The sequence below is a fragment of the Pseudonaja textilis genome, chromosome 1 (genome assembly GCF_049901715.1).
Source record: "Pseudonaja textilis isolate UNSWEBS1 chromosome 1, rPseTex1.2, whole genome shotgun sequence".
NCBI classification, from domain to species: domain Eukaryota; kingdom Metazoa; phylum Chordata; class Lepidosauria; order Squamata; family Elapidae; genus Pseudonaja; species Pseudonaja textilis.
Genome location: NC_141990.1, coordinates 226,005,313 through 226,026,320, shown reverse-complemented (window position 1 = coordinate 226,026,320; position 21,008 = coordinate 226,005,313). Strand labels below are relative to the sequence as shown.

At 43.6% G+C, this 21,008-nt stretch overlaps 1 protein-coding gene across 1 annotated transcript; it reads left to right on the top strand.

Annotated features, from left to right (window-relative positions):
- LOC148128062 (uncharacterized) lies at positions 1-5,052 on the top strand. The gene is given in 3 exon segments (XM_087938330.1): positions 1-734; positions 736-800; positions 4,988-5,052. Coding segments are annotated over 3 exon segments (864 nt in total).
- The last annotated feature ends 15,956 nt before the right edge of the window (positions 5,053-21,008 follow it).

The window sequence follows — 21,008 nt, the reverse complement described above, 5'->3', positions numbered from 1 at the left end:
ATGCATCTTTTCCAGACTGTTACCACAGTCAGAGAATATTACATTTATCAGTCAGATCGCGGAATCTGTAGAGGAGGTGGAGTTGCTATCTTCTATAAAAAATCCCTAAATCTAAAAAAGATTCTAATTACACAAGAACTTGCTCTTCCAGAGACCATCATTTGTGAATTGTCCTTAAATACCACTATCCACTTCTTACTATGCTACAGAGCCCCTAATTGTGACATAGTTCATGCAAACAAACTAACTTCACTGTTGATGTGGGCTGTCTCTTGTCCACACCCTCTTATTTTCCTTGGTGGCCTCAATCTACCTCTTATAAACTGGACCCTAAATGAATATACACCCGAACCCATACATGCAACCCTGTACAATGCTGTTACCACACTGGGACTGGATCAATTAGTAACAAACAACACTAGACTCAACAACTGCCTCAGCCTCATCTTCTGCAACAGCTCAAACTCAATTTATGGCCTACAAATACAAGAACCCTTTTCAAACAGTGACCACAGAATGATTGACTTTTGTCTCAATTTACGCCCTCACAAAGAAGATCATAATGATGGATCTCCAAAATACAATTTCAAAAAAGCCAACTATGATCTCATAGATGCCGCCCTATCATCTCTTGATTGGCACTTTCTATTCTCTAACTGTAATATTACAGAAGACCATTATAATGCATTCTTATTTGAACTTGAAAGAGTCATTAAACTATATGTACCATTAGTAAACCCTAAAAACAAAAAACAAATTACCCATCATAAGGAAACTTCAATTAAAAAAATCACTATGGCGTAAAAACAAAACTAGCTATGGAGCAAACTTTAAAAACCAATACAACACCTTATGCCAACAGACAAAGGCAGAATGCACAATCTGCAAGCAGGAGGAAAACCTCCTACATACAAAATCTACACGCACCTTCTACAATTTTGTAAACTCCAAATTTAAAGACTCAAGAACCATCCCTCCTGTAAAGGGACCAAATGAAAAAGACTGCAACGACAAAGCTGTTAAGGCCAACCTCTTCAACACATTCTTCAGTTCAGTCTTTGTAAACAGCAATGGCTCATACCCCACATTTCCTAGTCGTACCACAACTAACTGCAATGATCTACTACATATTGACTTTACAGAAGATAATGTGGAAAGGCACTACGAAACCTAAAACCATCCCTATCTATTAGCCCCGATGGATTATGTGCCTACTTCTTTAAAAAGCTCTCCTCTGCCATAACAGTACCCCTAAGCATTATATATGATATATCATTCAAAACCAGCTCCTTACTGAATCTATGGTCCTTAGCTACGGTCATCCCTATCTTCAAAAAAGGTGACCCCAGCCTGGTTGAAAACTACAGACCAATCTCACTGTGCAAAGTCATGGAATCAATCATTAACCAATTCATCACCCTCCACTTAGAGTCAAACAACCTACTCTCCCCAAAACAATTTGGTTTCAGGAAAAAATTGTCCTGCAACCTACAACTCCTACTCTGCAAAAACATATGGACCAGGGTAAAGCAATAGACACAATTTACGTAGACTTCTGCAGAGCCTTTGATTCAGTGGTACATGACAATCTACTGCTAAAACTAAACTCTTACGGCATTTCCAGATCCTTTCACGAGTGGATTACTGCATTCCTGTCAAACAGGCAATAAATAGGAAAAATAAGGAGTGCTATATCAAACCCTGCTCCAGTCAACAGTGGTGTCCCCCAAGGCAGCGTTTTAGGACCCACGCTCTTTATACTCTATATAAATGACCTTTGCGATCACCTTATTAGCAACTGTGTCCTCTTTGCAGATGATGTAAAGCTATTCAATACCACCGACAATGCTACTGTCCTTCAAAGTGACCTTGATTATGTGTCTGAATGGTCAAACATTTGGCAACTCCAAATCTCGACCAACAAATGCTTTGTCCTACACATTGGTTAAAAAAAATCAATTCACCAAATGCAAACTAGGCGGATATGACCTTGTTGATGACCCTCACTCTGCCAAGGACCTCAGAGTACTCATATCTAATGATCTAAGTGCTAGAGCTCACTGTAACAGCATTGCCAAAAAGGCATCAAGAGTTGGAAATCTAATCTTACGAAGCTTCTCCTCTGGAAATATTGAATTGCTAACTAGGGCATTCACAACCTTTGCTCAACCAATACTCGAATACAACTCATCTGTCTGGAATCTACACTGTATACCAGACATTAATACAATTGAGAGAGTCCAGAAGTATTTCACGAGAAGAGTACTACACTCCTCTGCTCGCAACAGAATACCCTATACCACCAGGCTTGACATTTTGGGCTTGGACAATCTTGAACTATGCTGCCTACGGTTGGACTTAAGCATAGTACACAAAATTATCTGCTACAATGTCCTACCAGTCAATGACTACTTCAGCTTCAACCACAACAATACAAGAGCACACAACAGATAGAAACTCAATGTTAACCGCTCCAAACTTGATTGCAGAAAGTACGACTTCAGCAACAGAGTGGTCAATGCCTGGAATGCACTACCTGACTCTGTTGTTACATCCTCTAACACCCACTCCTTGAACCTCAAACTATCCACTATTGACCTCACTCCATTCCTAAGAGGTCTGTAAGGGGCGTAGATAAGTGCATCATTGTGCCCCCCGAGCCTGTCCTATTATCCCCATTTATTTGTACCCATTTCCTGTATTCTTACTCATGTTTATACTTATACCTATTATCTTGTAAGCGATTGACAAATCAAAATAAATAAATAAAAAATAAAAAATAATTTATCTGCTTACCACACCTCCCAATTGCTGGGGATGTCAGTTTTTTTTTAACAAAAAAAATTTGAATCCCACCACTGCTGCAGATTCTGATCAAAAAAATCAAGATGGTGGTTACAATAGCAAATCAAAGACCTGCCCTTGCAAATTGCCATCTTGAGTTTTTTTGACAGAACACATGGCATGGAAGCAAGGAAGGCTGAGCTGGCCCGGTTCTTGTCATGGTCTCAGAATGTTCAAGTTCCTGTTCAGGCAGAATAGTGACACACTGTTTGGAGAATAAATCCAAGGACTTAGGAAGTAAAAAGAAGCACTCTGGGAGTTGGAGTCCCCTCCCACACAGACGTAGGAGGTTGAAAAGCTTCAAGCTTTTGGCAGTTCAGCAGATGAGCACATAAAACCAGACAGCTGTTCTTCATTCCTGAAAAGCTTGGCATTTCACTGTTATGATTAGCTACTTATTTATATTGTATTTATTTGCAAACTACTCCATACTCCTTGAGGAAGAAGAGTGGTAGGCAACATTATAAATCCTTGTTGTGGCTCACATTTACATATTTTATTGGTTAAGTATAACAACTAGAAGATATAGTGAAACACACCCCAAAATATAACATTGCTAATGTAATCAAAAAATAATGTGCAATAGTTATTAAATGAGTGAGATTTGAAGAAATAAAAGATACATCTATAGAGTATTGATACACAGCTAGCTTTGCCTTTAACATATTATTAAATCTAGTCATTTAGATGACCTATTGCTTCATTCCTTTTCCCAGTTTTAGTTCAATATATTATTTTAATTCAATGATTATATTTATAATGTACATATAATCTATATTATATATATAAAATAATTGTAGGAGACGACCAGGCTGAGCCCAAGGGTGCGGTCTAATGCATAATCAGTTCGGAATCTGTATGCCCACACAAGAGACCTAAATCCAGCCCTCCCCAAAGTCCACTGAATCTTATCTGCCGCCAATTCCCTTTGGCCATTAGTAGATCAAATTCTTGTATATAGGTAGCATGAAATAAACATGTTGTACTTTTGAACTCTTATCCTGGTCCATAACTTGCACCTGACAATAATATATATAATTTAGCTTTATGTAATATAATAAAGATTCTTAACATTGTGCTATTTAGATACCTTAGGATAGAGTTTCCCCCATGGTGGCAACTTTAAGATGGGTGGACTTCAACTCCCAGAATTCTCCAGGCAGCCATGGGAGTCCACCAGTCTCAATGTTGCCAAGGTTGTGCTGGAAGTTAAAACCCACCCCTTTCCTAGGAAAATGAAATATTTTAGGATATACTAAAAAGGCAGAATATTTCCCTTAAAAAGAAAAGCAGAAGCTCAGAGAGGCAGAAACTCAGCCCCCTCCCCATCTTTGTTAATGGGCCATTAAAGCATAGGCCAGAGTATTCTACATAATAAAGGCCTCTGCCCATCTCACCACCTGGACTGGGAAGATTGCATCAGCCAGCACTCAGGTGAAGCCAAGTGGTCCAGACAAAGCCTACAAAGTTAGCTAAGACCCACCCATGGGTGTCTGACAGCCAATGGGATACATTTCTTGCACAGAAAGAGGAAACATTAAGGTGGGGCCCAACAGAGGTTATAAAACTAAGGGTCTCTCAGCATCTCAGCCTTTTTTCCTTCTTTCTTCACCCAAGGCATGTGATTCTGTCCACCATTAAACCATCTTTCCAAGCAGTCACCATGTTTCCAGTGTTTTCTTCCCCACTTGGAACTGATCCCAGAAAGCTATTTCTTCCAACAGTTGGGAAATGTTGCCTTAGAACCATGGGCATTCTATAAATGTCAATTGCCATTTTGGATATTAATGTTGCAAACATACTTGTATGTTTATTTAACATCTCCCAATGCAGTTCTGTGAATTATTCCTTCCCCTCTGAAGAGTAGAAACAAGAGAAGTTACTGCATTTTAGTCAAACCACCACTGTCCAGCTAATTTGATACTGTCCCCTTCACTTGCTGGCCAACATCTCTGGAGTCTTTCTTATTGTTTGCTATCTGATCTGTTTCCTGGGAGTAGAAGGATTGAAAGTGGGGCCTTTGCCAAGCAAATGTTATGGTGGAGAAGAATGAATGGAGGACCATCCTCGTTGGACTGTAAGACACCAGCTGTCTGTCTCTACTCTCATAAATTGAAATATGATTACATGTGTTTCACATCAGGGGTCCCCAACCTTTTTGGTTCTGTGGACCGGTGGTGGCGGCGGCGGCTTCAGTGGTTTTGGTAGTGGTGAGGAATGGATTTAAGTGCAACCTAAATCCCATGCATGGGCAAATGAAGCTTCATGCATCATTCCTGGGCCCGGGGGAGGTGGGTGTTGGAGACCCCTGTTTTACATAATGCACAGATAGCATGAAAAATTGTAGGAAAGCCAAATGGGAGACAGTCAAAGCTTTAGCTCGGAAACAACACTTCAGTCTAACTCAGGGGTCTGCAATTTTAAACACTCAAAGAGCCATTTGGACCTGTTCCCACAGAAAACAAAACACCGGGAGCCAATAATTTAACAACTGGTGTGACTGGGTGGGCGTGGCCAACTCAATGTCACTCACTTCTACCCAGTGACCTTCTGCTCTGGAATATGGAGCAAATCTCCATCTCCTACCATCACCCTTACTTTCTTAGGCCAGGCGAGGAGTTATGGGGAGGGGTGGGGTGAGGCCGGTCAGTGGTAGGATCAGCTGACAGGGAGCTACAGCAGAGGGCCGAAAGAGCCACATGTGGCTCCAGAGCCGCAGGTTGCAGACCCCTGGTCTAACTTCTGAGAAAGGTGAGGAAAACCTTAGAAAAAGATGCTACCTTACTTTAACTCATGATAACCGAGGTTGAGAAACTCCTCATACAGTTTTCAAGATTGTTACATTTTAAAGATCCTTCACTGAAGTCTGTGTCACTGTTGCTTTCTTGGTCTTGCCAGCTTATGTGTGTTTGTGTGTGTGTGTGTATGCATGTGCGTGCACATCGTTGAGTTAGTATTGGACTCCTGGTGACTGTTTGAACAGGTCCCTGTAGTTTTCCTGGCAAAATTTCTTAGAAATAGTGTGCTATTGCCCACTTCCTAGGGCAGAAAGGGAGGAAGGGAGAGACTAACTGGCCCAAGGTCACCCAGCTGGCTTTGTGAACTCTCATCCTCTTGGGTTTTAGCCTCTGAGTCTTAACCACTATACAAAACTGCTTGTTTTGCCAGCTCTGTGGGGTTTGAAAGATAAAGTTTTTGAAGTAAGGTCATGGAAAATGTACAGCATTGTTGCTGATTCAGAGGCTGGAAAGAGCAGGAGAAGCAGAGCTGGTGACTCACCACTGCAGCTGAACTGAAATGCGTGCCCAGCTCATCTCTATAAGCACAAGGGGAGAGGAAAAGCTGATTGGAGGAGCCTGATCATCAACAAGAGTGCCTGCAAAGCAAAAGATAAACATTTTTTTAAATTTTTTTCCCAAGTATAGAGAAAACATGGAGAAGAATGACAACTTATACCAGAAGGTAGATAGGGAATGGGATGCTCACTGACAGGTAAAGGAATTAGTCTATTAAGACCATTCACAAAGGATACTGTTTTGCTTTAGCTGCACCCAGGAAATTTGGGTAAGGACATACAATACTGATAAGTTGTATGAGGAAGAACCTATGTGTCCTTGAACTTCTAAAAGTCCCATGCCTAATGCTTACCCCAAATACTGTGGGATGTCCCTGGAGGAATCTCTGCAGAAGGACTCCAGCTTCTGACATGCCAGCTTCACCACTTCTTGTCAGAGACAAAAACTCTTACAGGTTCCTAAACCCAGCTGATTATTTGGATAGGAAAAAAAATCATGTAGATCATAGATAGAACAATGTAAAACAATGCTTTTTTCCTGGAAGTCAGAATGAACAATCCTGATTAAACTCTTATACCCAAACCAGGAAGATTTATCTATCTTCTTTTACTTTCTCCTGTGCTAGCTTCATATCTCCTTCAACATTGTTCCTAATATATCTCCTTCCCAACATTCTTCACACCCGGAAGTTTACAAATTGCACTGTAACAATATCAGGAAATGTCTCAACCCCAAACCACCACCCCAGACACCCCAAATGGGCTATTGTTGAAGACATTTTCAACACCAGCATTGGCCCACTTGAAGTATCTCCTTCCTTATTCCACAAGGTTAGCACATACATAGTAACGTATCTTCTAAAGGTAGCTTGATGTGTTCCCGGAACTCTGATCACTATGATTCTAAACAGTTTGGGAAATGGAACAAATTATCCTAGAAGACCTCAAAGGTCCTTTCCAGCTCTTTTCTGATTGATTGATTGATTGATAATAACCCCTCATTGTTGTCACATTGTGGAAAGAACTTGATGGACACAGTTGTACACAAAGTTTAGCACTGGGGTTTCCAAAGAGGAGTTGATAGAAATATATCTCGAACCATCTTTAGTGTTTATTTACTTAGATCTTGCATACTTAGATCTGCAATGTTTTCCTGACGTTTAAATTGCCTTTAGGCATGGATCTTTTTGCTGAAATATGAAGGCTGAAAGTTACCACCAAAAAAAGAGGCTTCAGGTTTCATATTTTTATGTAGAACCGAAACAGGATAAAAGCACTAGTATTTGTATTAGTTGGACAGTGCCAGAACTGAGCACAAAATACATAATTTTTAGGCTGAGAATATATAGAACTACATTCTCCACCAGCAGTTTTCAAACCATCTTAAGCAACATCCTGGTGTTTATCAAGCCATGAAGTTGAGTAAGGCGGCCACCCTGCCTCCTAAAATAAACTGAAGAGGAACTAGTTTGAAACTACTGAAACTTTTTCTTTTTTAAACACTACGTTAATTATTTTCCTTCCATTTCTTTTATAGGCTATTTTAAACATTTGTCTAACCATTTTATAGAAAGAATTGCAAAAAGTGGAAAAGAAATACACACAGAGACAGACAACAACATAACAACAACAAAAACAAAATGAAAAATTAAGGATTTATTTTCTTTAATGTTGGTTTGGACACTTCTTTGAGGTTAGATGTATCTGTGATATATAAAGTTTTCTCCAAACAGAATCTTAATTTGCAAGCTGCTGATAAGAGAGAACTAGTCCCCCCCCCCCCCCCCCCCCCCCCCCCCCCCCCCCCCCCCCCCCCCCCCCCCCCCCCCCCCCCCCCCCCCCCCCCCCCCCCCCCCAGCGGGTGCTGCGGGGAAAAAAACCAAAATTAAGAGCCATCAATTGTTCTTTTCCAATTATAGCTGTATCTACAAAGTCAATGCAGAAGGCTACTTCTTAAAATACCGTAGATCAGGGGTTTCAAACTCACATTGCCACGGCGTCATCACATGATGTATAGGGACTTTTTCCCCCTTCGCTAAACCAGGTGGGGGCGTGGCCAACGCATGACACATCTGGCCCATGGGCCACGAGTTTGACAGCCCTGCTGTAGATGTTTTTTTTTACCAGTGATTTACAGTACTACTGGAATGGCCAAGCCATTCAATTTTTTTACCTCTCTACCTATGATGCTGAACTTAGTTTATTCTTGGTGTCAATGTGGATAGTCCTCTACTTACAACCATTCACTTAGTGACTGTTTGAAGTTACAACAGCACTGAAAAATGTGGCATATGACCGGTTTTCACACACACACCTGTTGCAGCATCCCCATGGTCACGTGATCAAAATTTGGGCTCTTGACAACTGGCATATATTTATGAGGGTTGCAATGTCTCAGAGTCATGTGTTCACCATTTGTAATCTTCCCAGCCGGCTTCTGACAAGCAAAGTGAATCGGGGGAAGCCGGATTTATGTTACAACTGCAGTGACTCAACAGCAGTGGTAAAAATGTCATGAAATTAGGCACAACTCACTTAACAATTGTTTTGTTTACCAATGGAAATATTGGGCTCAACTGTGGTTGTAAATAAGGTGACTGCCTGTATACAATCTTAGTGCTGTTTTCCGTTGCCCAAAACACAGAAGAGAGTAAAGGAAGTTGACAGCTCCCCAATCATGCCAGCAGCCCCATCCAAAAAAGGGGGCAAGAGAGGTGGCACTGGATTCAGTTATCAAAATGTGTGCTTTCAAAACAGCATCATCCTTGTTTCGGATCAGCATCGGACATCACAATTGCAACAGAGCTTGGAGAGCAGTAACCAAATCTTTGTTTTGCTATTCTCTCCAAAACGTTGCCTTGTTGTCATAATCCTCAGCAGGGCCACATGGTTGCCATTTTACCCCTCCCAGCTGGCTTCTGACAAGCAAAGCCGATGTGGGGAGGTAGAATTCACTTAATGAATTCATTAAAATTAGTTAAAATAATTTGTATTTTGTTTTCTTACAAAACCATAGGGTTATGAAATCCAATTCCCAGTACTTAAAGGAAAAGCGTGTCTGCAGGAGTAGCTGATGGTCCCCTTCTGGTGCTTCTCAGTTTGGCTATCTAATGATTTGCAGGAGAAATGCTGACCTAATTTTGTTGTGGCTCTACATCAGGTGTCCCCAATCCCTGGTCTGTGGAGGGGCACTGGGCACCAGCAAGCCAGAAACTGGGTGACTCAAACAAGTGAAGCCTCATCTTGAGATGCAGGCAGCATGTGAAACCATGCCCTCTCCAGTCCACAGAAAAAGCCTCTCTCCACAGAGACAGTCCCTGGTGCCACTACTCTAGATATATTTCACCCGGCCAAAATTGACCGATTGACTAGATATATATTATGAGGGTGCTGATTGGCTGATGAGTAGCCAGTGGAATCTATTTTCCACCAGCTGTCCTAAGACAGAAACAACTCCTTTGTGTTGCTATCATCTAAAGAGAATTCACCAATAAAACTTAAGGCTGGCCAGAACACTCTTCTTCAAAAAGAAGGAAAGCAGCGCTCAGGTGAGGCTCTGGAATAGGGGTCCCCAACCTTGGCAACTTTAAGACTTGTGGACTTCAACTTTCAAGGCCACAAGTCTTAAAGTTGCCAAGTTTGGAGACCTCTGCTCTGGAGCTTTAAGGAGGAAGAATTGAGTGTTCTGTTGTATGTCAAATAGTCAAATCATGTTGCAAAGGTGCTTTTTTCAAGAGGCAAGTGGACTTTCCGGTTTTTTTTTTCTTTCATTGAGAAGTTGGAGCTGTGATTGAAAAAGCAAAGGGGCTTAGAAAGGCACCTTTGGGACAACCATGACTTGGGTGACTGAGAATCTCCATAGACATTCAGTTAAATCATACTTAAATCATTACAAGACAATATTCTCATCTTACAGCTAGAGCAAAATTAGGATTGCTAGCAGTGGTGGGATTAAATTTTTTTTACTACCAGTTCAGTGGGCGTGGCTTGGTGGGCATGGTGGGGGAAGGATACTGTAAAATCTCCAGTCAGAGGTGACATTTGCCAGTTCTCTGAACTACTCAAAATTTCCACTACCGGTTCTCCAGAACTGGTCAGAACCTGCTGAATACCACCTCTGATTGCTAGGGTATCCAGGTGACCCTGCAAATTTCTCAATTATTACACATTCTCCATGTATCTTCTGAAGTTAATTTTTAACTTCTGGCAACAAGTACCTGAACACATCCCTGCAGTTTTCTTGACAACATTTTTTGGAATCCTAGGGCTGAGGGAGAGTGACTGGCTCAAGACCACCCAGCAGGCTTTGTGCCTAAGGCAGGACTAGAACTCACAGACTCTAGGTTTCTAGCCTGATGCCTTAAACACCAAATCAGACTGGTTCTACTACTACCACACTGTGTACCAGAGAACAGAAACAGCAGGGCACTACTGCAAGTCCTTGCCTTCTTGCTTTCAGACTTCCCACTGACCCATCTTGGCTGCTGTGTGAATATGTTTTTCCAGCTACTTATCTCATCAGGTATTCTGACCCATGCCCTTTTCCGAAAAATCAAACACATTCCAAGAGGAACAAAAACCTTGTAATGCTTTTACAAAATAATTAGCTGTGATAAGCACAAGCCTTGCCAAACTGTGCGAGACTTGCCCAAAGATAACAGACAAGAAATAATTTGCAAGACAAAAATGTTCAAATACAAACTCAGGATACTGAAATGTCCAGGAGGCTGTGGTTTCAAAACGTCTTTGCCTTCTGCAAAGAAGGTTAGTTTCACAGCTGGCTTTTATCTTCTTCAAGGAGGGGCCATTACCTTGCAGCCTTACTCCTGAGTCACCCATGCTGTTGTAACTGTTCTTTCCTCTGAGCAATTCTGCGTGCATGCACTCTTGGCACAGGCTCCTCAGGAACCTCCTCATCACTGCTGCCAGTCCTCACAATCTCTGAAGGCAGCAGTCCACTCCCTAATGGTCCTGGCTCCTCATCTGAGTCCTCGCTCTTCTCAGCCGTCCACACATGCTGCCGGCTAACCACAATATCGGGTTTTGTTTTTTTAAATATATTTTTAGTTTCAAGCTAACATTTATTAGCAGCTTTTTACTTAGCCACAAGATGTCAGTATGCCAACACAAAGCAGTAGACACGCTGGGATTTTTTCCCCTATTTTCCCAGATAAGCTAATTACACTCAGCTGGATACTTCCAGACTGATCTTTTATTGATCTGTATTCATTTATAAATTTTATCAGCAGCATCAAAAGGCTGCTGTCCTTGTAAAGGAAAATGTCCCTGAGAAAGCAGGCTGTAGCATAACTTGCGTAGGAATAACTTGATCTATTCCCTTAGCTTCACTATTGAAATTTATGAGATGTCAAGAATTATATTTGTTTTTTTAAAAAAAGAACAGGATCACACTCTTTATTGTTTCCTGTTTGGAATTCTTATGAAATTACTACAGTATCTTCCGAGGTGTTATAGCAGACAGGAAAGATGAAGAGACAGCCCTTGAGTTCAAATCCACTAAAATTCTAATTAAGAGAAAGAAAAGAGTGAAGAATACTTAGGTGTCACAACCTCAGATTAGTTAAGTTCTTTGAAAGACCTCTGTTTGGTTAATAAATCAGATGAGATGACTTTTCAGTTCTTTTCTTTTAAAATGTGGATGACCAGACAGCCTGAAAACACATAATGTTGCCATCTGCAAGACGTTTGTGGGAACATTTACTCTGTTTGCCATCTCCACATTCCCACCTGTTTACTTGGTGATGGAGAAGGAGAATTGAAATGACAATTTCATTTCCAAAATCTCAGGGCAACTCTTTCCATAACCATATCTTGGTCTTGCAGCCAACTTCTTCCAAAATTTCTGTGCAGATTAGGGAGGTGGTATTGTTTTGGTGGTCATGTTTAACATGTGTGAGTAGAACAGACTAAGAACTGTAATGGGAGGAGTGGTGAGCAGATGGCAGAGGTTTGCACTTGTGTCTATTTTCTGACTTTTGGGGGGCCTTTCCTTGCTTTTACAGCTCAATTAAGGCTACCTGAGGGATTACAACAATCATGACTAGATGTTTGGCTCTGAGGTTTGCCTAAAAAAAAATTTGGAGGATGCAAAAAGATGCTAGTTGAGGAATTCTGGGAATTGATATCCACACATTGTAATGTTGTCTAGTTTGGGAAACGCCACTGTTGATGATTGGACAGAGACCCAGTCTGAATATCTGGGCTGATTTTGACAAGATGAACCCCTCCCAACATAGCTTGTTGAGGGTTGCTTTTCTGTTTCAGAAGATTTATAGTATAAAAAAAGTAGCCGACTAAATAAATGTAGTTTTTCGTTTTATTATTATTTTTTGTATATTCCTTTTAAGAAAAAACAAGCATGATGCCTATATCAAATTAAGATGTCTGGCTGTGTAAACATCTCTCCATCCTTTGTTCCTAGGACAGACAGTCTACTGTTAACTAACTATATCACTGATGGAACAGAACAGTGGCACAAGGCATGTCCAAGGCATAAGTATGCTTCCCCAGAGGGAAGAAAATGAACTCTCCTTCAAAGCAGACCAACAACAGAAGCTCAAAATCAGTGCAGTGCTGACTGTTGTAGAGATTGATTTGCTGATTTTGCTGTTGGATATAAAAAACCACAGTGAGCCTTTCCTCCCCGCTCCCCTGAAACTCTTTTTAACTATACAGAACTTTGAAATAGTCAATTCCCTTCCTGGTAGCAATTTAACTCAACCTGTCTCCTTTTCTCTCCTGTTCACCTTTTAAGGTCGAGAGGAAATAAAAAAGATTGCAGGACAACTTAATCATTGTTATAAAGCAGGGATGGACAGTGTGGCAACTTTATAACCTGTGGATTTCAATTCCCAGAAGTCCTAAACCGCCATGCTGGCTCATGAATTAGGAGTTGACAGGTTGTAAAAGCGCCATAGTTGCCTACCGCTGTTGTAATGGGAGTGAAAAATGATGGAAGCACTGTGGTGTGGAAGTAACCTCAGCTAGTCTGTTCAGAATGACCTTAGACTCTAAAGAGGTAAGACCAGGCAGAACATGAGAACTTGATTGGTTGAGAGGGAGAGCTGAATTCACAAATGACTTACCACCAACTGAGCCCACTCTGTGCAACCATGTTGGACCTTCTCAGTAAAGGGGCAAGAGGAAGGAAGAAAATAAAATATCTCTCTCTCAGATACAGAAAGTTGAATACAACCGCAGTGGTAGCTGATTTAATACAGAAGATCAAACAGTCTTTTATCTAGGAGAGAGAAGTAATTTATTCACTCTCATAGAATCCCAGGCTAAATTAGGCTTACAAAATAGATGAGAAATCTAAAGAGAAAAGAAAGGCAGGATTCACCAAACCAATGGAAGGAATTCAATCAGCTATAACAGAAATAACACCAGCCAGGAACAACTACCAAAAGGAAAAAGAAGGAATAATGAATACTAATTTAGAGTGTTCACGATTTTAATTAGGGGACTATCATTGCAGATTTGTTAGCCATCCAAAGCTTTGGGAATGGGCAGCCGGTACTGTACATTTTTAAAATAAACCTATAAATACATAACAATATGTAGAAGCAAGAAACAGCTTAAAACCTCAAAGCAAATGTTATTGTTCTTGGCTATGGCTATGGAATTTCACAGCATTGAGGACACAACAACATTGGACTGAGCAGTTCAGCTCCCAATTCCAACCACCCTGCCTAGCACAGCTAATGGTGGATGATGGGAGTCGGTGTCCAACAAAATCCTGACAAAGGAAAGGACTTTATGCAATTCAGGCCAACACAAAACTACTCAAAAATAAATCCCACGAAATGTTATGGGGTTTACACCCCAATAAGCAGGGCGTAATCATTGAAACTTAACTTATTTGTCAATACATATATGCGCTAGAAATATTTATTTAAAACTTTGTGAAGAATTATGAAAATGAAGCATTTAGCAGACACATGAAAATGAGTCTCTTCACACAGTAAGAAAAAGAAGGTAAGAGAGTTGTAGCTTTAATCAAAGAAAGGAAAACATCATTTCAGCAGCTACAGCTTGCCATTTCTCCTGCTGATTTTCTCCTTTGTATAATCTTACAAAAGGTAAATCAATGCTTTCTTCTTTTTCTGAATTTCCAGCATATCCACATTAATTCACTTACCAGGGAACCTGAGAAGAAGTGAGTGCCAAGGCTATCTGTATAAGAATAGTGGCTAGTTAGAAAGAGGACACCAAAAGCCACCTGCAGCAGGCCAAGTATCACCAGGACAGCCTGAAAAAGAGAGTCCACAGAGTTAAATGCAAAGTATCCTGTAATGCCACAGTAGAAATCATGCTCTAGGTGAGTATTGGAAAGATATGGTGTATATATACAGTATACACACACACTTTTTTCTGACCACAAAAAATCCATGAAGGAGAAACATAACACAATACCTTTTGAATGGTAATGCTGTTTTTCTGTGCCTTAAAATACCCCAAGGTAGTATCTGTGTACTTCCAAATTGAATTGGTCTCACAATTTTTTCTGATCTCTTCCTAAAAGAGACTGGCAGAAGATACATTGTCACTCACCCAAAATGTTCTTGGCTGAATCCCAAAAAAATTCTGTAACAAGGGTGCTGTCTCCAGCATGTTTTCCACTACTGATTAAAGCTTCTGTAGCATAGCACCTACTGTATGAGTGTTGTAAATAGGAGCTAGGAAAACAAAGGTTTGCCTGAGTTATGTTACATCATTTGTAAGTTTGCAGCTGATCAGTTAGCTGGAACTCCAACTTTACCATCATTCCTAAGGGTCTAAAACAGCAAATTGCAAGAAATGTACTTGTTTCCATCTTTCCATTAAAACGTATTATATCAATTTCATAAACAAGGTTCTATCCATTCATATTAATCTGCAGGCAGCATGCTCTCTGTTATGTCCCTGACAACTACAGTTCCCAATCTGGTCTGCCAGGTCCCTAGCTAGGGGGAAGGGGTGTTGTGTCCTGACAGTTTCTGTTATGTCTTTGGAACTGGTTGGAGTCCCCAACCAGGTCCGCTGTTTGAGCGGGAGCACCAGCCACTCCCATTGGTTGGCTCCGTTTGACAGTCGGCTATAAAAGCCGGCTGTCGAGCAGAGCCAGCGTTCGTTGTCGCCCTCTGGGCTGCCAGCCCAGCCAGGGCAGCCGCGGCAACCTGTTATGCTTCAATAAAGAGATGTTAGCCTTCAGCTCCGTGTCTGCCTCGTGTCTCCTTCTGGCTACATAACACTGGCGACGAGGGTGGGATTGCACAAAGAAGAGGCAACCGGACTGAATCAGCTGAGCTAGTCACTGAGAGCGAAGCCACGAGCACTGAAGCCGCAGCCACCAACGCTCACAAAGAGCGCGAAATTCAAACCTCCCTTGTTCTGAGCTGTACTCACTGAAGCGAACCACGGGCGCTGTAGCCAGCTGGCCGGCGCTCACAAAGAGCGCGAAATTCAAAAGAGCTGTGGTCACTAAAGAGCAAAGCCACAGGTGCTGAAGCCGCAGCCGCCGACGCTCACAGAGCGCGAAATCCAAAAAGCCTCTGTAGCTTGAGCTGTAGTCGCTAGAGCGAAGTCACGGGCGCCGAAGCCGCAGCCGCCGGCGCTCACAAGAGCGCGAAATTCAAAAAGCCTCCTCAGCCGAGGAGACTGACACTGCCAGACAGGCGCAGCCACAAAACGCTCTTCTCAGAGCGCGATTTTCGAAGTCACAGCTACTGAGGTGACAGGCACTGCCGCTGGCACTACGGGGAGCACGAAGCTCAGAGCCTCCATTTGCCGAGGAGAAAACGCCCCCCTGCCAGGCACTGCCGCTGGCGCTACCGTGAGGTCGGCGACGCTCAAAGCCTCCATTGCCGAGGAGAAAACGTCCCCCGCCAGGCACTGCCGCTGGCACTACTGCGAGCGCGAGCTTCAAAGGCTCCCTCACTGAGGAGACGGACGTCGCCCACAGGCGCCACTGCCGCCATTTCCGAAAGCCACAGAGACGAGCCAGTCTACCTCCTGAAGAACCGCTCTATCTGCTGAAGGCAGAGACAGCCGTCTACCGCCTGAAGAGCCACTCTATCTGCTGAAGGCAGAAACGAGCCGGTCTACCTCCTGAAGAGCCGATCTACCTCCGGAAGAGCCGATCTATCTGCTGAAGGCAGGGACGAGCCGGTCTACCTCCTGAGAGCCGATCTATCTGCTGAAGGCAGAGACAAGCCAGTCTACCCCTGAGAGCCGATCTGCTGAAGGCAGAGACGAGCCGGTCTACCTCCTGAAGAGCCGATCTATCTGCTGAAGGCAGAGACAAGCCGGTCTACCCCCTGAGAGCCGATCTATCTGCTGAAGGCAGAGACGAGCCGGTCTACCCCAGAGAGCCCGATCTACTCAGCAGCCATCGACAACGAACCCCAGCCAAAAGGGCCTGGTCTACCTGTCAAACCCAGCGAGCCCGATCTACCCAACAGCCGTTGACAACGATCCCCAGCCAAACGGGCCTGGTCTACCTGTCAAACCCAGCGAGCCCGATCTACCTAACAGCCGTCGACAACGGCCCCCACCAAAAGGGCCTGGTCACCTGTCAAATCCAGAGAGCCCGATCCATCTAGCAGCCGAGAAGGGCCCGGTCTATCTGTCAGGTCCCGAGAGGGCGGCCCACCCAGCAGCCGTCGACAATCCCAGCCAAAAGGGCCCGGTCTACCTGTCAGATCCCCCGAGCCCGGTCAACCCCGTCGAGTTCCCTACAGGACCCGGTCTACCTCGCCGACGCCGAGAGCTCCCTGCAGGTTCGGTCTACCCCATCAGGAGTCCCCTGCAGGGCCCAATCTACCACGCCGACGTTTGAGAGCTCCACGCGGGGCCCGGTCTACCGAGCCAACGCCGAACGTTCCTTGAACGGCCCCGATCAACTCGAGAAACACTGAGCGCTCCTCGGCCGGGCCCGGTCTACCGGCAAAGGACTCTACCCCAGCTGAGGATTCCTTGGGACTGGGGGTCTATTTGCAGGTCTACCATATCCCTAACCAGGGGGAAGGGGTGTGTCCCTGCCTAACTACAGCCCCAGTCTGGGTCTGCATTATCCCCTGGGACTAGGAGTCTATTTGCAGGTCTACCATATCCCTAACCAGGGGGAAGGGGTGTGTCCCTGCCTAACTACAGCCCCAGTCTGGGTCCGCATTATCCCCTGGGACTAGGAGTCTATTTGCAGGTCTATCATATCCCTAACCAGGGGAAGGGTGTGTCCCTGCCTAACTACAGCCCCAGTCTGGGTCCGCATTATCCCCTGGGACTAGGAGTCTATTTGCAGGTCTATCATATCCCTAACCAGGGGGAAGGGGTGTGTCCCTGCCTAACTACAGCCCCAGTCTGGGTCCGCATTATCCCCTGGGACTAGGAGTCTATTTGCAGGTCTACCATATCCCTAGCTAGGGGGAAGGGGTGTTATGTCCCTGACAACTACAGTTCCCAATCTGGTCTGCCAGGTCCCTAGCTAGGGGGAAGGGGTGTTGTGTCCCTGACAGTTTCTGTTGTGTCTTTGGAACTGGTTGGAGTCCCCAACCAGGTCCGCTGTTTGAGCGGGAGCACCAGCCGCTCCCATTGGTTGGCTCCGTTTGACAGTCGGCTATAAAAGCCGGCTGTCGAGCAGAGCCAGCGTTTGTTGTCGCCCTCTGGGCTGCCAGCCCAGCCAGGGCAGCCGCGGCAACCTGTTATGCTTCAATAAAGAGATGTTAGCCTTCAGCTCCGTGTCTGCCTTGTGTGTCCTTCCGGCTACATAACACTCTCCATAAGGATATACATAGACTGTCTTGAATTAAGAATCTTCAAATTAAGATTAATATCAGCTCTTTGAGGTAGGCCTGCTCGTGACACAGATAACATTAGGGCTACAAAAATGTTTGTTTGTTTAATTTCTATGCCACCCATCTTGCTGATATAAAGAATTTGGGCAGCCTACAATATAATAAAAGATTTTTAAAATACTAGAAAACAATTAAAATTATTAAACTTCAATAGATTAAATTTCTATGTTGTAGGATATATTCACATGATCTTAAAGGCTACCAGCAGACTTTCCGCCTGACTCTTTTACCAACCAGAATCAAAGTGGGCCTATTTTGAGTATTTGTCTCCAGTTCTCACTGGTTCCAGGATTGAGCTGTCATTTAGTTTCTTTCAACCACTCTCCCAGCAGCTCCTGCATACCTTTGTCAAGGCTAACTCCACACTTCCTTTTTCATTTCATAGTAGCTCTGGTCTCTGGATTCTATGCTCCATCTTTTCTGCCTGAATTGAAGGACATCTTTTCTGGTTTTTAATGACATGAAACTTGTTGTGATTGGAAGGATCGGTACTGTTAGGAATTTTGAATCTGATGACTGTTAGATCGTGGATTGACGTCAGAACCAGGAAACGTTAATCTGAAGGGCAAGCCAGTTAATTAGCATGTTGCCTTAATGGGTATAAAAGGACACAGCTGAGCTGGTGCCTTTTGCCAGAAACAAAATGTCTATTTTGAATGAGGACGTTACTGCAAAGAGATCTCTGTTTGTTTGAATTTTGAAGGGGAGTCCTAACAGTTTTTGCCAGCCGGTTATCTTGTTATTTCCTACAGTTTGATTTGTTTGTGTAACGGCTGCTTTGTGTTTGTTCGTTTGAATTTCCAAGAGGAGACATAACATTATTGTTTCTGGCCAAAAACAAACCATCTTTAAAGCAAGATGGATTTAAATCAACTGCAGCGTTTGGTAGAGCAGCAGCAACAGCAAATAAATCAGCTACTGCAAAGCAATGTGACGCTTCAGAATCAGGTAACACAATTGCTGAATTATGTTTCCAGCTTACGAAGCCCTGCTGCTGTTCCCCCTGCCCCTCCTGTGAGGAAAAGCCCAGTATCCATGCCGGAGAAATTTTCTGGGCAAACGGACATGTTTCCGGCATTTTGGGGGCAGTGTCAATTATTTATGTCCTTGAGGCCTGAAAACTTTCCAAATGATCAGGCCAAGACAGGATTCATTCTTAGCCTCTTATCTGGGCAGGCTGCTAATTGGGCTACTCCTTTGTTGGTTCAAGATAGCCCGTTGTTGAATAATTTCCAGGGTTTTCTTCAACAACTGAGAGTGATGTTTGAGAACCCAATACAAACTGTGGATAGACGGTTACGGGACATTACTCAGGGGAAATGTTCCCTGCAGGATTACGTTGCAGAATTTCGTTTGTTATGTTTGGATTCCAATTGGAACGAACCGGCTCATATGGCTGCATTCCAGGAAGGCTTGTCTGATGCCATGAAAGATGAGCTGGTCCATGCAGAGAGGGCTTTAACTTTGGATGCATTGATAGTTCAGTGCTTACGAATTGAAGCTCGTTTACAGCAACGTGGACGCAAACGGCTCGGTATGGAACCATCTTCGTTTTCTCGTGCACAACCCACGCCACCGAGAGTTTTCCAACCCACGGTTAATGTTGAGGAGCCGATGGAGTTAGGCACACTCCGCCCTTGCTTAACGGTGTGAGAACGTACGAGAAGGTTCCAGGAAGGTTTGTGCCTTTATTGCGGGGGTCTGGGACATTTTGTTAATTCCTGCAAACGGAGAGGGAACCGCAGACCCGTACCTGAAACCACTCTTGGCTCGTCAGGAAAACAGGGTAGACCTGACCTCAAGGAAACCCTAGGTCGGACAAATTCCACATCCCCACCTCAAATTGCTGAAGTAAATCCTGGCCCTCCTCGGCATTTACTTTTGGACACTCGAATTTTTCTACAGTCACAGAAGGAGGGAATTCCTGCTGTTGCGTTGGTGGACTCAGGGGCTACAACCAGCTTTATGGACCGAGCTTTTGCTACGCACTATGGGATCCCATTGGTTGCTGTACATCCACCCATTAAGGTGGAAACCGTGGATGGGCGTGAGCTCAAGTCTGGGCCCATTCATTTCGCCACCCAGCCAGTGCGTATGATCATTGGGGATCATGAGGAGGCGATAAGTTTTTATATCACCTCGAACCTTCATCTCCCTTTGGTGCTCGGAATGTCCTGGTTGCGTTTGCACAATCCGTTGGTGGCTTGGTCGCAGAACGGTATTTCTTTTCCAAGTCTCCAATGTGTAGACCACCTGAGACAATTGGAACGAGCGACGCCTCCATTGGCTGTGGGAGACAGAGTGGGGTTGTCAACGAAACATCGTCAAGTTAAACATCAGACTCGGGGGAAGGGCCCTGCGGTGGGGGATAGTGTTGTGATTGGAAGGATCGGTACTGTTAGGAATTTTGAATCTGATGACTGTTAGATCGTGGATTGACGTCAGAACCAGGAAACGTTAATCTGAAGGGCAAGCCAGTTAATTAGCATGTTGCCTTAATGGGTATAAAAGGACACAGCTGAGCTGGTGCCTTTTGCCAGAAACAAAATGTCTATTTTGAATGAGGACGTTACTGCAAAGAGATCTCTGTTTGTTTGAATTTTGAAGGGGAGTCCTAACAGTTTTTGCCAGCCTGTTATCTTGTTATTTCCCACAGTTTGATTTGTTTGTGTAACGGCTGCTTTGTGTTTGTTCGTTTGAATTTCCAAGAGGAGACATAACAGAAACTGATCTAAAATAATTATGTACTATTGTAAATAGTTGGTGCTTCAAACTCAATGAAAGACCAGGAGGGCTGTTCATGTTAAGGGGGGATTGCTCCTATTGAGCTGGATATCTTTAGACCACCAATCCCTGCCCCAGTTAGTCCAGCACTCACCTGTGTCACTGCCGGTAGCATAGAACTTAAATTCTTTTTGCCCAGAGTTTCTCATCAACTATTCTCTCCCCATTGAGGATAGAGAGATGTTTTTAATTGAACAGGAACAGAGTAACAGATCAGTGTTTCTGTAGTG